Here is a 17,017-nt window from a genome sequence, read left to right on the forward strand (position 1 = left end):
TACCCAACGAAGTGGCAGTGGCTGGCAGAGTTAGGGCAGTCAGCCTTCGTGTGGACTCTCTTCCCAGGGCCCTACTTGGACCAGCGGGAATCTGCTGAGCACAAAGTGCAAAGGAAAGCAGACTGGTAGAGCTAGAACTGTTCCTTCAGTTTGTCTCTAGGCCAGGGAGAGGAAAGCAAAAGTGATCAACACAAGCCAGAAGGACAAAATAGGACTAGAAAGGGAGCCATGTACCCAGCCATGTGGCTATGCCGGGGCATGCACATGCCACTGTGACACGGGGAGGGGCCTTCTGCCTGCTCACAGAGCATCCATAGTTATTCACCACGAGCTTGATGTGGGATGTATAAGATGTGGATGCCGTGGTGGACTTGAGATTGCAGTCAAGTAACCCCAGCTGGGGTGGAAGGCAAGGGAAGGAGTCTTGGGAAACCTGGACCTTAAGCAATGGGCATCTTTCTCTTCAATTACTTCTTAACATAGATCAAAACCGGAAGCAGGCTCTTCCTTTCCCTGCAAGTCAGTGGTTCTTAACCTGGGATTCCTGACCCCTTTGCAGGCCTGAACAACCTTTTCACAGGTTGCCTAAGACCATGGGAAAACACAGACATGTACATTATGATTCTTGAACAGTGACAAAATCGTAGTTGTGAAGTAGCAACAAAATAATTTTATGGTTGGACGGGTCACCATAACGTGAGGAACTGTACTAAAGGGTCTCATGGCATCATGAAGGTTGAGAACCACTGTTCTCGGTACTGCTGTCATGTTTAGGGAGTGTGGAAAATGGGGAAAACTGGTGAGAATGATAGACTGTCACCAGAGAGCAGGCAGGCAGACACAGAACTTGGGCACCATCCAGCAGTGTGCCACTCCCTAGAGCCTATACCCAGCTTCTACATTACTAAGCTACTCTAGTAACTTTCCTGTCCTCAAGCCCGAGGACAGAAGGTAATCTGGTCTGTTATGAGCACTGTGCCCTTACTCATCCCATGGGACAAGTGGCAACAGAGGCGCCAGCAGATGCCGGCCTGCTCTCTGCAGCTGGGGTCGCAGAGCAGAGCAGCCCCAGAGTCTGGGCAGACAGTGATTCAGAGTCAGGGCGAGTGGTCTCCTCTAGCTTCCTTAGACTGGATTCCTTCCCCCAAACAGTACTCCAGGCCACCCAAGCCCTTTTGCCTTAGAGATTCCCTTGGTTCTTGATTAGCCTATGGACCCTTTCCTCTGGGTCATATAAGACGAGATGACTTAGTTTCATCAAGGACTTCTGTGGCTAGAACTAGAGATCTGAAGACCAAGGGTCCACAAACAGCTAGGGCCAGAAAGAGGAAACTCAGGGTTTCCACATCCAGCCCCATATTTCTGCTTTGGTCCCTTCCTTGGCTATGGGATAGGTATTTTATGGGTTCAAGACAGGTGAGGGGATTGGGAATAGATGATCAATCAGGGACATTTCTTGGGGGTCTTAACCCGTCATGCCTGAGCAGACAGCCATCTGAAGAAGATCCTTCAGTCTGAAAAGAAAGCACTCTTTGTTCGTCCCTCTTGTTCTAGACCACCTACTTTCAGGGCAGACTGGGTGGAGAGTACACAATGGTGGCTTTCCCTAATGTGATCATTATCTCCATCCTGGGGACCAGATTTACTCTGAAGAAAAGAATAATAAAGGCACATAAAAAAGGGACTCAGCTTGCTGTCACTCTTATCTGGTGATGCAAACACGGAAAGTGTCTTCAAGCCCATGGAAGAGGCTTTTGGGTCTATAACAGCAGGAGCCCTGAGGCTTCCCTAAGGAAGGCAGGAGGCAGCCTGGTTCCTCATGTCCAAAGTAAGCAGCATTCAGGACCCCAGACCCAAAACTATGTTGGCACTTCCTTCGCTGAAATAAACATAGACTCCCAAGACTGGACAAAGGGAATTCTAAAAGAATACCAAGGACCCATCTGAAACTAGCATCTAACTGGGTGGAAGGCCCCTGCCTTATACTTTCGAATCCACCAGAACCTCTTCCTTGAGGGCAGAGGGAAGCAACACCTCCACCAGAAACATCTCAGGGCCTCTCTGATTCAAGCTGATTTCCCTGAGTTTTACATCACGTGTAATTTCCCCTTCTCACCACAAATTCTGAGGATCTATAGAGACTAGATGGTCCCCACAAGTACCAAAAGAGGTTATTACCCATCAAGGGCTATGGCCTCTCAATGACCTATGCTGCCTAGAATATAAATGTCCCCCACAGGAGTCACAGGGTAAATCGCAAGTTGAAGCCTGCCCCAGCCCTGTGCACCTACTCATCCCTTGCTGAAAATTCTCCAGATAGCGGAACAGTTAGAAGATCATTTAGGCAGGAGAAAACAACTGATCCTAACAGCCAGGCAAGCCAGCAACAAAACTGCACATTCAAATGACCCATGTAAGCAGATGGGCTGGGGTCCTGACCTAGTGGGGGGGGTGGGTATGAGCATAGAGAGTGATGTCCTGGTCTGATCACCATGTTGGGAACAGCTGACTCACAGTGGGGAGGGTGGCTAGCAGGTGTATGGTCGTACATGGTGCCTGATACTGCATCCCACCAGCATGGTGAGCATGAACACTGGGATACCCCAGTACCTTCCTGGGTTTGTTAAGAAACTAAAACATACTTCATTCCAACATCCAAAGCCACTAACAAATGCGTTCCCAAGATATGGGCATCTGTTCTCTGGTTCCTTATTCAGTCTCGGGTCCAAAATTCCAAGCTCCCCTAGAGTGGTCTCCTTCCTATACAACCCTGCAATTCTATCAGGGAGCCATACTCCTTTGTAAATACTGCATGCCTTTTATTCTGAACTCCAGGTAGGCAGGACTTATTCTGTCCCCTACCCCATGCCATGCCTGCTTCTGGGAACATAAGAAATGTTCAATAAATATATGTTAAATTGAATTATTGGACTGCAAGAATTCATCTAATATGAGTAAAATGGATGGAATGAGTGAACGGATGGATGTATGGATGAATGAGGGAGCATGCAGATGAAGGCTGAGAGAGGCTCGTTCTCTTCATTACTGTGGTAGTAACCCTCCAGCATATTGTTTAGGCAGCAGATTCTCTGTGTTAGGCAGCTCTTTGGTTCAAAGGTTAAAATAAAAAAAAATCTCACATCTGAAAAAAGATAAAAAAATCAATGGGAATGTTGTTTGCCCCTGGATTCTTCCTTCTCTTGCTTGGTAGTATTGGTGGTCCTCCTCCTCCTCCTCCTCCTCCTCCTCTTCTTCCTCTTCTTCATCCTCGTCATTGTTGTCCTCGTCGTCATCGTCTCCTCCTCCTCCTCCTCCTCCTCCTCCTCCTCCTCCTCCTCCTCCTCCTTGTTTTTGTTTGTTTGTTTTACTTTTTATACTCGGGCACTCTGGGAGTACATGGAGAGGCTTTGGTTTAAAGAGTGATTTCCTAAGAAAACTACGTGGAAGCCGGAGTTTTAGTTTAGTTTCTTTTCTCTAGAAACTTCTATACAGCTGTTTAGATGTTTAAGATGAACCCAGTTCTGAGGGTTCCACTCATTGCTCCCCAGAGGAGTCTCTGTTGCTCCTCTCTGGGTCCACTAGACTTAAACTTCACACTTGAGGGAAAATGCATCTTTCTGAGAAGAAGACCAATATCCCTGTTCCCTGGAAACTAGCTTAAGACTGGTTCACATCCAGCGGAATCCTAGTAGCACTGTGGCAATTCAGTTGGTTCTATTTTGAGGGCTTTAAACACAAACTTGCATCCCAACAGCTTGGAGAACTTCCTCTGTGGACACTAAGTTCCTAGCCAGGGACGAGTGGAGACAACTCTGAGGAGTTTTGTACTTTTGATGCTAAAATATTTTGAGATTTGAATCTCTGGGTTAGTGATATAAGCCTAGAGTTGAGGAGGAGGATTGCCTAAGGGAAAGGAAGGAGTGAGAAAGAGAATAGAATATAAAATGGCCGTAGAAAGGTCAAAGTAATTAGAGGAGTTGGCTGTCAGCAGGAGCAATGAGCTAGGAGGTACCTCCATCCTGAATAACCACTAGGAAGCATGGTATCAATGTGTGTGTGCGTGTGTGTGTGTGTGTGTGCGCGCGCATGTGCACACACACACAAATGCACACATGTGCACTCACACAATCTGTTTGTTTCAGAAAGATGCTAGGGATGTCAAAGTGAAGGACATCCCCAGACCCTGGAGCTCCTTCACCTCTGAAAATTTTTCTGTCCCCTGCCTGAGCTCCATCACACCCCCGGCAAAGAAGGTACAACACAGCTGTTGAAAATTGGTAGTTACTGTTGTACACTTCTGCACAGTCTCCACTCTGGCTGTCACGATGACAGCATCTTAGGGTCACATCTGGCTGGTGTGTTATCAATGACTTGCAGTGAGGGAGGGGGGTGGGAGTAATGAAGGAAGATCAGAAAAGTACACCAGGGCTGTCAACAAAGTAAAAAAAAAAAAAAATATATATATATATATATATATATATATATATATATATATATATTCCCCCACGCCTGCACCTGCCCTCAATGTGATGCAACAGCCGGCTTTTCCACAGCGACTGAAGGCAGGGGCTGAGAGTCACAGGATGAGACCCTGGAGCCCAGCACCATATAGTCACATGGTCTGTGGTCCATGGGTGGAACTTGCCTATTTGTCTTTCTGTCCAAGTCTCACCAGGGTCCTTCAGGCAAAGTAGAAGGAATAGTTAGGGCCACCTAGGAAGTTGACCTGCTCTACTGAGTAGAAGAATTTGCCTAACTATAGAAAATCCAACTTCCAACTCATTCAAATTATACAACACCAGCATCTTATCAGGATCAAGACTGAAAATGGTTTCTAATGTTTCATTTTAGTTTAAGGTCGTTATGGATGACAACCAGTGTTGCCCAATGACAGCATGTAAATACACTGATCCTGCCATGACATGGGCTTCCATATTACTCAGCTCAGAATCTCGCCTATTCTACAGACAGAACTGGATGGAACTGGATTGTACACGTTACCAAATCCTCAGCACCTCAAGTGTCCAGGCTCACGAGGACACTCAGTAAACATCTGCTGGGAACCAGGCAGAGGCAAGCTGAGAAGAGTCATTTAGAGAGAGGTGCAAATTTCCCAGCAGTACTGGACACAGGCTAAGAGCGATGTCAAGGCTGGGGAGAGAAAGGCTTTTTGGGAGATGGCGTGTGGAAACAGTGGGAAGTTACATCTCCGTGCAATTACAAAGCTGCCTCAGATTCTGTGAGCACTTCTCTTGGCCTTGCTTCTCTCTCTGGCAACGGTGCTTGGGACTTCCCTTGCTTCCTTCTCACTCTTCCCGCTCCGGTTTGCAGACAGGAGTACACAGTCTCTTAAAGTGTTTTCACCAGGGCTCAATGGATTTGATGATTTGAGAAACTTGGGAACAGTGATATTTTCAAGATCGGCAGCATGGTTTATTCACCCAAATTCTGAAGAGCAACACTGGATTCTGGCAAGTCGTTTCTCAGGCAGAAGTGGAAAACACCAACCATGAAGATGGCATTTTTTGTGCATTTTTTTTTTTTTTACAAATAATGAACTTGACTATGCCAGAATGCAGACAGCTAAAATACATACGGTAGGCATACTTACTGGCACTTTAAGGGCTCAAAGGTGGCAAAGCAGTGGTGGCTAGCTACAGCTTACAAGGGGAGGGGATTCTAAATATGCATCGTACAGTAACCAGAGCTTCTGGCTCACTCTGAGAGAGACTGTGATGGAACGGTAACCGAGAATTAAACAGAAGAGCATGCCACAAGGCTACACAATCCAATACAAAACCAGTTTTCCTTATGGCGTCTCCTTTTAGATTAGCCCTGGCTTTCCTCTGCGTGTTCTGCCTCAGCTCCCTTTTAGGTAAAAGGCAGGAAACGGCTAAGAGCAGAAAGAAGTATAGAGCGGGAAGAGGAGCTGCATTGAGCCCTTACGCCAGGGGTAGCCCAGTTCATCTGCACAGCGCCAGCTGCACACCAGTGATCCACACTGTGGTGAGGCAGCTAAAGATGACCCTCACTCAAGTGAGGGAAACCTTGCTGAAGTGTTTTGTTTCTCAGGAAAACCCTGGAACAAATCAAAGGCACTCATCAATCACCCCCTCCCCCTCAGCTCATGTGGGCACGTGTGACCCGACATCAGGGGAAGGGAGGTGAGGAGGCAGGACAGGCCTCTGGCCCTCCATGCACCCGCCCTCTGAGTGCCCCATCTGCGTACCCAGTACAGCACGTCTGTCCAGCCCTCCATGGTGATACACTGGAACACCGTCAGCATGGCGAAGGCGAAGTTGTCGAAGTTGGTGATGCCGTGCTTGGGCCCATCCCACCCGGGCTTGCACACGGTCCCGTTCTGACACTGTCGCCCATGGCCTGTCTCCAAAGCACAAGGGGAGGGATCCTCTTCCGCTGGAACATCTCCACCACCAAGGAAACAGGAGACGGGAGGAGGGGTCATGATGGGCAGAGAATGGAGAAAAGATGTTAGAGAGAAAAGTGGCAGGATAAGGCCGACGAGAACCCATAGCAGCTATCGCACCCATTTTGGTTAGCGCCCTCATACGGGCCAGACACTCGTTTCAGGGACACAACGCCATAGGGCAGTATTTTCAACCAAATGTTGCGAACACTGCATTTTAACCACAGTTGGTTTCACAGACACCAAGGTATTGTCCCCTCTGTCATAGCATGGCAGCACATCTAAGCGGCCGATCAGAGTGCATCCATCTCAAGTGTAAATTGTTCTGGAAAACAGAAGACAACGTAAGGAACTCAGAGTCTGGGAGACGGAGGGTTTTATCTGGTGGCTGTGGAGAATCACGGCAATAACAGACAGAAGACCCGCGTTGGAACAAACAATTGCTTTTGACAACAGTGAAAATGTAACTCCAGAGAGAATCTGCCTGTGGTTCTTCACTTAGAGATAGTAAGACGCCCAGAATCTTCTCTTCTCTTACAAGGATCCAAACCACCACCGGGTGATTATTTTGCCCGTGGGACACTGGCTCTTTATAGAAGATGACTGGCTAGATTGCTGTTGGCGTCTGTGGCTTCTAATTGAAACTGTTTACTCTCAAGAAAAAAACAGAGGGGCACAGAAATGTTAACCCTTAGCTGTGATAGGCTTCTTAGGAGAATGGAGGTGAGTGCTGTGGTTGAAAACATGTGCCAGTATCTTCCTGGGGACAGCAGTGACACCTATCACTTCCTCATTTATGTAACCTCCCTTATGACCCCAGTGTGCTTGTAGCCCATGCTTGCTTCTGTCCCCAACTCGGAACAAGCTGACTTGTTTTCTGCCTTCATAGCCTGCCTTTCCTTTAAGTTTCCTATAAGAAAAGTCCCATGAGAAGAAGCCTTTGTGTGCCCATTCCTTCTGCATCCTTCTTCAAGCACGGTGCTTCTGGGTTCGAGCGCAATGCTGCGTTCCGGTCTGGCCTGCCCCCCTGTCTTACTGAGCAGTGCGTGTTTATCCCCTCTCCAGATGACAGACATCTGGCTCACTCCCAGCCTCTGGACTGTTCAGAATAAAGCTGCTTCCTGGCTTACTTTTTGTCCAGTGCTATCTATGTTCAGTGACCAAGGGGACAGGTCTAGGTCACTGATCTCTCAGCTATCTGAGGGTAACAAGTAACCATACCATTTTCTCCTCTACGGTCTGGCTTCCAGAGGCTACGTATTAAGGTAGCTGAACTGAGCTGCCCCTAGTTACAGCCTTTTATGACTTTTAAAATTGTCAAATTTTTAGAGATGTGGATTTAATGCTGTTGAAAGAAGAGAAATGGAAGTTATTTTCAAACCTAACTAATACATTAAAAATAGCAAGGCAAAGCACCTAAAAAAAAAAAAAAAGAGAGTTGAGAAACAAGAAAAACAGGAACCAAATAGATGATTAATTCCATTCTTACTCTGGAACCAGCTTTCTGGAGTCGGGAGGGCAGACAAAGGAGACGATGAAAAGATAAAGGGAAACTTGCATTTCTATCGCACTCTCTAATTCTGTTTATCTGTAGCATAAAGATGTCAGTTATCTATTTACAATGTGGCTCCTAGGCTGACAGTCTGTCTTGCATCATCGGTTCCTAAAGCAGTAGAAATAGGGAAGGTGGGTGGTCGTGCCAAAGCCAGCTCTGACCGCTCACGGGGAGGACACACTGGGAGAATTTACAGATATCTATATCTATTAGTGGAAAAATGACACAGAGGGGCAGTGATCTGATGGACAAGGGGGGGAAGGGAATGAGCTTTGGGAAGATCATCCACAGGCTCAAAGGCGGCTGTGCTATTTTAAATCCTCCCTGAGCAATAATAAAAAAGAAAATCACAGAACAATTAAGAAGCAGCGATGATCCAGTAAAAATAGGTATCTATAAAAAGGAACCCTTGAAAAATGTGAACCCACAGATCACCAGGTCCTAGTGATGTGCACCCAGGGCAAGGGGAGTAAACAACCATAAAGATGGACTGGCTTTCTTCCCATGAGTCAGAGGTCCTGGGGAGAGAAAGAGGGATGTGAGGGTGGAGGAGTAAAGCCACGTGGGCCATACATCTCAGAACGGAACTGGAGAAGGTAATCGGTGTGAAAAGAACAAATTAAGTCTTCGGTAAAATAAAGGAGACTTTAGAAATGGCCTCAACTTCAGGAAAAACCAGAATCCCAGGGGAGCTTGCACCAGGGCTCCAAACCACCAAGACAACAGCAATTACATTTTTAGATCTCAACTTGAAGGCAAAATAGAATGGTAGTGACTTCATTGCTAGGTTTAGCCAACACATTCTGTGCCAGTCTCAGGGGTAATTACTCTGCCGGGGAGAGCTACCGCACGCCCTGGCTCCAGATCCACTGGACAGATGGGACACCCAGAAACAAAAGGTATCAGCATATGGCAGTGTATCTGCTGAGCAACCAGGAGGGGTGCCTCACAGTTACTGGAGAGGTTGGGAGAAAACAACCTCTTCTAAGTCAATCACCATTGGATACTAGACACAGAGAGAACATCCTAAAGGCAGAAAAACAACAGCACCTAGGCAGGCCAAAGGTCCCTCCCATGATCTTACAAGAAACATGGATTAGAAAATTTAGAAGATTATGAAATCCAGTCTGTGAATTAATATCATCGTTTAAAGGGAAAATTAAAACTATAACAAAGACCCGCTACACTTTTGTAAAATCTACATATGGCAGAAAATATGTTAGTGTCTAAACTCTAAACAAAAACAATAAAAACCCCTGAAGCCCACTAATGCTGTGTCTGAGGGGTTCGTGGACTGCTTCATAGTGTACAGATATGAATGAGAACAGATCCCTGTGGGTTCTCCCTCTTCCTCAGTGGGTATACTCACCTGTGGGAACCAAATGGCATTCTTTTGGGGGAATCTAGAAGAGTTGGGCTGTGGGCAGACAGTGGGAGGAGGAAGGAAGGTGGGAACTTCAATTGCTTTGTTCTAGATTAAGGCTGCTGTAGCCAGGAAGCTTTGGCTCCTTTCCCAGTTGGGGCTCTGGCTGTGCCTTTCTGAGGGACATTACTCCCATTGGCCAATATCCTGGCTTATTTGGTTTCCACCCAGGAGACTAACTGGCCTCTGAAGTTACAGGGTGGAGATGGAACTCGTCACAAAGTTGATGTCGTTAGAGCCGTGGAAGGGTGCACCAGATAGCACAGGTGATTCTCCTGCCCCCGTTTACTATCAAGGCCAGGATGACGTTAAGCTGACCCCTCCAAAACTTGAAGTCAACTTAGCTCTTCTTCCTAAGGGCACCAAAGAAGGTATCTGGTGCCGGAGATAGCTTTTCACAGGGCCTCTCTGTGTACCCTAGGAAGGGGCCGCCATCTTGTTTTATTTGTCTACTATGTTCACCGTTTTCTTGTCATTTGGAGCCACTGAGGCCTCGTAACAAATCCTGTGGCTGTGACAATTATTCAAGGCTACATTTTGCTCACAGCCTTGCAGGACCCCAACCAGAAGAAGAGCTATGTCTGCCATCTTCCCTTTAAGATGACAGAGGTGACTAAAAGGTTTTAAGCAGCTATCCATGGCTTTGTGGCACACCAGTTTGATGGCATGGCACAGTCGCTGTCTTTGGTCCTATGACAGAATTCCTCCCCGTTTCATTGGTGGGTGTCCGACCATGGGCCACTGTCAAAACTGACGAGGAACCGTGGGGATTCTGTCCCTCTGTGACAGTCTGAAGGGTCTGGGTCCGGAGGATCACTGATTGTGTAGCCTAACTGCATAAGTTGCTGTAGTAAGTCTGAGGGCAATCCAACCATGCTGGACCAATAACGCAAGTTACTGGTTCAGGGTTAGTTACAGACCAGTTAGGGAAGTCACTAGTTTGGTGTTAGTTACAGATCAAGTGAGAAAAAATAAGGATTTGAACTAAACGGACACAATTGATCCTTAGGTTGGCTGATCTTCTCTAAGCAAGGTTGATGATGTCTCTGATTTTTAGTGGAAGGCAAGAGAATTATGTATCAGCTAACATTTTAAATTGTCAGCCAATTTTACACAGTTATAACTTAAATAACTTGAAAATTCTCAAGGGTGGATAATTTATCTCAAACAATTTCTTTAAAAAGTGAAAATAAAAAGATACTGCAGGTACAGATGTATGGGCATTGTTTGCCTTCCTGTGACCTTGTGACAGTGACTGAGCAACCTTGCAGAGGTCGTTAGTCCGCGTAGTCACTGAACCCTTTGCATACCAGGTGGTGACGCTGGCTCCTGGGCATAAGGTTTTCATCTCACTGTGTCAGACAGGCTGTTGTCACCCTCAGTCACCGCGCCTAACCTGCAGCTTGGGCTACGTGGGGCTGAGAAGATACAGGGATGGAAGGAAGCCTCCATTGTTTGCACCCCAGACATGCTCTCTGTTTTCCTCAATGATGCCCAAATGAAAATGGCAGGTCTGTTCTAAAAATCAAATGACATAGGTTAGCACTGCCAACAGCTTTGGAATGGGGATTTCCATGTTGTGTGTTTGTATATGCATACAAGTATGTATGTATGTATGTATACATATATATACATATTATGTATGTGTATACACATATGTGTATATATATATGACTTCTCTATATATCCATTTAAAATCTTACTAATTTTTTTTAAGAAAGAGAAAAATTGATGTGTTCTTTTACTTTTTTATATGTTTGAGTGTTTTGTTCCCATGTATGTCTGCCTACCATCTGGGTGACTGGTGCCCTTGGAGGGCAGAAGAGGTATGTGGTCTCCAGGAACTAGAGATATTGAAGGTTGTGGGTTGACATAGCGGTGTTAGGAATTGAACCCAGGTCTTCTGAAAGACTCGGTGCTCTTCACTGCTGGGCCACCTCTCTAGCCCCTGTTTATCATTTCTTTGAAAAGGTTGAGTTGAAATGTTAGTCACATAACAGAGCAGTGTGTGGTTTATCCTGTAAGCCCAAACTCTGGTGCCACTTAAGAAAGTGCTTAATGAGCCAGCGCTCCCTGTTAAATTCGTTGATTGATGGAAGGAACGCCAAGAGGGGAGGCTCATAAAGGCAGGATTGATGGTTGTGACATGGAGCTGAGCTGGCGGCGAGGGGCTTATTTAATGACAGCCTCTTCATATACTCTGGCCAAGGGAGGGACTCTGGGGTTTTGCTCTTGATGAAGAAAATCGTAATGGCGAGGGAGCGAGGGACAACTCTAAGAGGGTAGAAAGATGGGTGGGGATGGGGAGGTAGGGTGGTACAGGCATCCTGAAGGGTTTGGCGTACTGCTGGCTACACAGGCTCATCAGCTTGCAATGGAGGCTCACACACTCAGAATCTGCTTCAAGCATATGACACTGATGAACGGTGGGTGCTTACTTAGTCTTCCTTCTCCAATTGTGTCGATGCATAACATGGTGCATTTGCAGTGCTGGATAAAGCTTATCCCTGCTGTTTGAACAGAGTGCTGCAGTCGTGAATGCAGACATCGGAAATGAGAGGGAAAGAAGGCTAACTCCTGCCTTTCACGTCATCACACTCTGATGTATGGGGAAGCAGAATGCCCCATCCTGTTCTGGAGCACAGGTAGCTGCAGCACATTCAATCCAAGGGAAAAGCAGCTATGAGAGGGAGCAACGCCCTCCTGGATAGCTGCTGACAGAGCTCCCCCTCTTACCTATTATGCCCTCCTGGTTGTAGCAGGTCTTGTGCATCTTCCCCATGAAGAGCTCCAGGCCGATAATGGCATAGATGATGATGACGAAGAGCACGAGGAGGGCAATGTGCAGCAGGGGCACCATGGCCTTGATGATGGAGTTCAGGACCACCTGGAGACCTGCGCAACAAAAGCATCCACAGTAGCAAGTGGGAGTCACTAGTCCCATGCCTGAGATGAGGAGACAGAGGCTCAAGGCTACAGCCAATGAGTGACAAGGCTGGAATCTAAATCCAGGTTGGCTTGACTCCAGATCTGTCCTGGAGACACATCCCAATAAAAGGCTCAGCAGCAGATGCTGTACCTCTGAGGGGGAGAACGTGTTGTTGTTTTCATCCGTAACTATTAGGATTTTTTAAATAGCCCCATCTCAGAGACACCCTAGTGTGTCTTCTTCTAGAGCAGAGCTTGCTCGGCACAAGGAGAACTCACTGTGACTACCCGCAGCCACACAGGACTTAGTCATCTCAGGCCTCTCTGTGGTGGATTGCCAGAGCCTACCATCGGCCTGCCTGCTCTAGAACATACAGCAGACTGGTGGAAAGGAATCTAGGACGGTGCCATTCCCAATGAAGAAACTACCTTACCAGCAGGGCGCATCTGAGAACCACGTATCGGAGCCTAGCGTGTAGCTCTAAAGACATGGTTTTAGTAGTAAATGAGGGGACCGCTGGGGATTGTGCAGTTCTACCTGGGGCTGCATCATCTGAATGTTACACTCAAAAGCCCTATGGAAAGGGACTTCTTATTTGACAGCCTGGAGTTTCCGTTTGGGGAATGAAGAAAGTTCTGCAGATTACACGGCCCACAAATGTATAGAGTACCCCGGAGCCACACTCATAAAAGTAGTCAAAATGGCAAACTTTGTCCTGTACTTAGCATCAAGGATAAAAGGTTATCATGAGGAGGAAGAGAAGTGAAAGGACAGCCCGGTGGTGGTTCCACTCACCAGGGAACCCCAGAGCTGGCAGTCTTGTTCTGTCCTGCCATGGGGAAAGGGGTGGGCATTTAGTGGCTGCACTGTGGATGCTCTCTAGGAATGATGCCAGGAAGGGGCTGGACTGGAGTGTTCAGGAGATAATAGCAGGATACTCTGGAGCCTAGGGCAGTTCCTGTTAGCTTTCTGTGAAGAAAAGTACACTAGGTGTTCTCATCCCAGGAGAGCAGGGTGAAGGCAGCCCAGAAGAGCATCATCCCACAGGGGGACAAAGCCCCTTGTGAGTCCCGCATGGGGCTGGCTCATTTTTAGTGACTTCCTAGGACGTGTCACCTTCTCCCTATCTATCCTCTCAGACACCAAGATCTTTCTTCTGTTCTTTGGCATTTATTAGTGGCGCTGTTCCCTGGATAACCAGAGCCGCTCACATTGCTGAAGCCCAGAAGCACAAGCTACAGCTCTGAGCTGTGGCCAGTGGTTTCCACGAGGCTAATTAGAAGAACTCTCTCCAGCTATTAAGCCAAGAGGAGGAAAAGGGAAAAAAATTTAAAAAAGAAAGCTAGAGTAATTTTACCTGTGAATTAATGTGAGCACTTTGCAGGCTCCCATTAGAGCAAGATGTTTTCAGATCTAAACGATTCCATTAATTAGCAATTTGTACACACATTAGTGTTAAAGTCTGCCAAGCCACGAAGAAAGTTGAGCTGCAAAGAAACTTTCAGGAGAGGCTGCAAGGTACTGAGAAGCCTTCTGAGTGCTCCTCCCTGAAGCTGGGAACTCCATGACTGGCTGCCTGGCCACTGAGGAGGGATCAGGCCTCCAGCACCAGCTTCAAGTGTCACGAAATAGACAGGTGACAGACAAAGAGCTGTGATCTGGGCTGAAGCCAAATGGGCCACACAAAAAGCTACTCCAAAACCTTTAGTGCCTCTTAGGAGAAAGACCAGGCTGTCCCAGTGACCTACAAAGCACTTTTCCCATCCCCCTCTCCATACATGTCCAGGTCCTCTCTCTGGAACTCAGTCAAACAGCATTTCGCTCAGATTTGAAGAGACCTCAGCCATGTGCCACAAAACATGTGGTACCAGAGGGTTATAATGGAGCTAAAAGTACCTACCTAATGCTTACTGATAACATCATAACATCACTGTACAAGTATGTATCCCTCACATGACTGGGGCCACTTATGACAATCAAAGCATGACATATGCGGTTACCAGCGAGCGATATTTAAAGATGGCAGCAGATGGCTGTGCGGTTGCTTAACGTATTGACTATGCTGTCAGAGTTTGATCCCTCCGAGTCAGGAGGGATGAGAGAAGCGATACTCACAAGTTGTCTTCTGACCGCCAAATGTGTGCAGTGGCGCGTGCGCGCGCACACACACACACACACACACACACACACACACACACATTCAATCAATCAATCAATCAATCAATCCATCTATAAATGTAAAACCAGGTTTAATTGTCTTTGAGAAGTTCACAGAAGAGTGTGCTGTGTGGTTCCATCAGTAAGTGGAGCATCTTGCAGTTGCTATAGCTCTGTATCAGAGGCCTTCTCTAGCAACTGACCTGTACCAAGGAGGTTTGTGTGAGCGTACTGTAGGACACGAATCTGATGATGAAATCACCTGATGTACATTTCTCAGACACAGTGTTGTTGGGAACAGGGCAGCTGCACGTCCATGCCACAGCATAGCCACGGGGATTATTCCTTCCCCTCACGATGCCTTGTCTGCATTTTTCTCCAGCATCAAGTTCTTCAACTCTCAGCCCAAGCATCTCCCTTTCTGAGAGCTGTCCTCCGAAGCCCTGACCAGCGCCACTCCCTCTGATATCTGCCCTCTTAGCATCAGTTGCTGTCTTTGTAACACTCTGTTAGAATTGTACGCTTTCGCTGGCATGTGTATAAAGGGATTTCAAGACGTTTCTATCTGCCTTCCAGTCAGGTGGCCCTGTGTGACGATACACGCTGCCTGCTTTCCATCTTTCTACCACAGGCCTGCCTGTGATGTGCATCCCTGAGCACTTGGTGAACCCTGATTGGCCACATGAGAAGTGTGTCCTCGGAGTGGCTGCCTCACAGTGCCGGGCTCTACAGTAATGGAGTCCATTGTCCAGTTAGTGTAGGACACAAAGGTGAATTAGAGAACCATGGAGCACCCGCAGGCTAGGAAGACAGCAACAGGAAATCACAGCAGTCCATGGCTGAACTCAGCCCCCAGCAATGTCAGCTCTGTTCCTTCCTTGTGCCCCTGCCTTGTTGGTGGGCACACCTCCCACCTGAACATGGGTCCAGGGGGTGCATTCCCCGCATTCTCCTACCAACCAGTTTCCACATCCTGCTAGCTTGAGTTTGGATTACTAACAGATACACACAAGTGATTTTACTAAATAAATAATGCATGCTAATGACAGAGAAATCAGAAAACACTTATGAAAGAGAAATTAGAAAAGGCAGTTGGGGGTACAATTCCTCAACCTTTTCATACATGTCTGGGGACTTCAGTTCTTACGGAAGGACTCACTGAAACATGTCGTTTTCAGTGCGCGCCAGTGATCGCTGTCCTTTGCAGATCCAACTTCACCTTTCCCTGTGCTGTTCTGGCTTCTACGGTTCCTAGTCTCTCCTCACACTCCAGCAGCGTGCCAGCCATCTGGAGGTCCCTGGCGTCATGCCTCCCTGTTTCCGTGTTTGCTGCCTGCCTCCCTGCCTGAAACGCTGCTCCCTCCCTGCCCTACCCAGAGTCCCTTGAGTCTCACCATGGCTTTCTCATCTCTGTAGTCAGGCATGTAGCCAAACTCACAGAGTAAAATAGCACATGGCTCAGGGTGTGTCTGCGGACCCAGCGACCAGGGCATCGGCAAGTACACCAGCAAACACCATGATCCTTCGGAAAACCGAAAGCGTTACATCAGAAGATAAGACTCATGGGACGGAACAAGGACCCTGGTGACAGGGGCTTGTTGATGTCAACAATTACCACACACCTTAAGTTGCTGTTTCGAGGACGATGGTGATAATTATTTTGGTATGAACACGGGATGGAAATAGTACTGACCAGGAACAAACAGAGCCCATCCAAGAGCATACCTGCCTGCTCAGTGTCCCCAGGGCAACCCACCTATTGACTGAGAGAGCCCGTGTGAAAGAGCTTGGGGGATTGCAAAGACTGGGTGAAGATGGATTCTACTGAAACATCAAAGCCCTGGGGCACCACAAATCTGGTCCTGAGAGCACCCCAGCTGAGGTGCAGCTATCATTATTTTAGTTCCTTCTGGTCACAGTGCTGAAAACCAGATGCTGTAAACCAGAGCTGACGATGTGCTAGAGAGGGGGGGGGGGGAAGTGACCTGTTTACAGGGGCCCAGATACTGGATGGTGGCACTGGGAGCAGAAGACTATTCTGATTTGGTCTCTCTGGGGTGGGGCATGAGCTTGCATTTCTAAGTTCTAGCAAATACTGAAGCTACCTGCTGCTGCTCCAGCCACCACTGTGCAAGACAAAGCCCCGGAACAGCTGGTCCACCGGGAGCCACGGCAACTGCATCCACAGCGTTCCTGGGATGCTCTAATGCAGTTCGAATGCTGGGGTAGGTGTGAGTTGATTCTAGTAACATCACACCTTCAGGCTTTTATAATTAATGAAGCATGAAATGCCCATGCTGTATACTGAGAACCACAGTGCTAGACTTATGTCCATGCTGGGTACTGATATCCACAGTGCTAGCCTTATGTCCATGCAGGGTACTAAGAACACAGTGCTAGCCTTATGTCCATGCTGAGTACTGAGAACCACAGGGCTAGCCTTATGTTCATGCTGAGTACTGAGAACCACAGTGCTAGCCTGACTGTACTACAGTCTTACTATACTTAATGTACCAATAGAGTTCC

At 47.5% G+C, this 17,017-nt stretch overlaps 1 protein-coding gene across 27 annotated transcripts in view; it reads right to left on the minus strand.

The window, feature by feature from the left end:
* Cacna1c (calcium voltage-gated channel subunit alpha1 C) overlaps window positions 1–17,017 on the minus strand; it is a 623,916-nt gene that overhangs the window by 153,643 nt on the left and 453,256 nt on the right. For all 27 annotated transcript variants that reach the window (XM_087655872.1, XM_087655873.1, XM_087655871.1 and 24 more), the window contains 2 exon segments: window positions 12,142–12,300; window positions 6,230–6,426 (listed from right to left, as the gene is read on the minus strand). In XM_087655872.1, the coding sequence (XP_087511998.1) occupies window positions 6,230–6,426; window positions 12,142–12,300 (356 nt within the window).

The sequence above is a fragment of the Rattus norvegicus genome, chromosome 4 (genome assembly GCF_021556685.1).
Source record: "Rattus norvegicus strain SHRSP/BbbUtx chromosome 4, alternate assembly SHRSP_T2T, whole genome shotgun sequence".
In the NCBI taxonomy this organism is placed as follows: domain Eukaryota; kingdom Metazoa; phylum Chordata; class Mammalia; order Rodentia; family Muridae; genus Rattus; species Rattus norvegicus.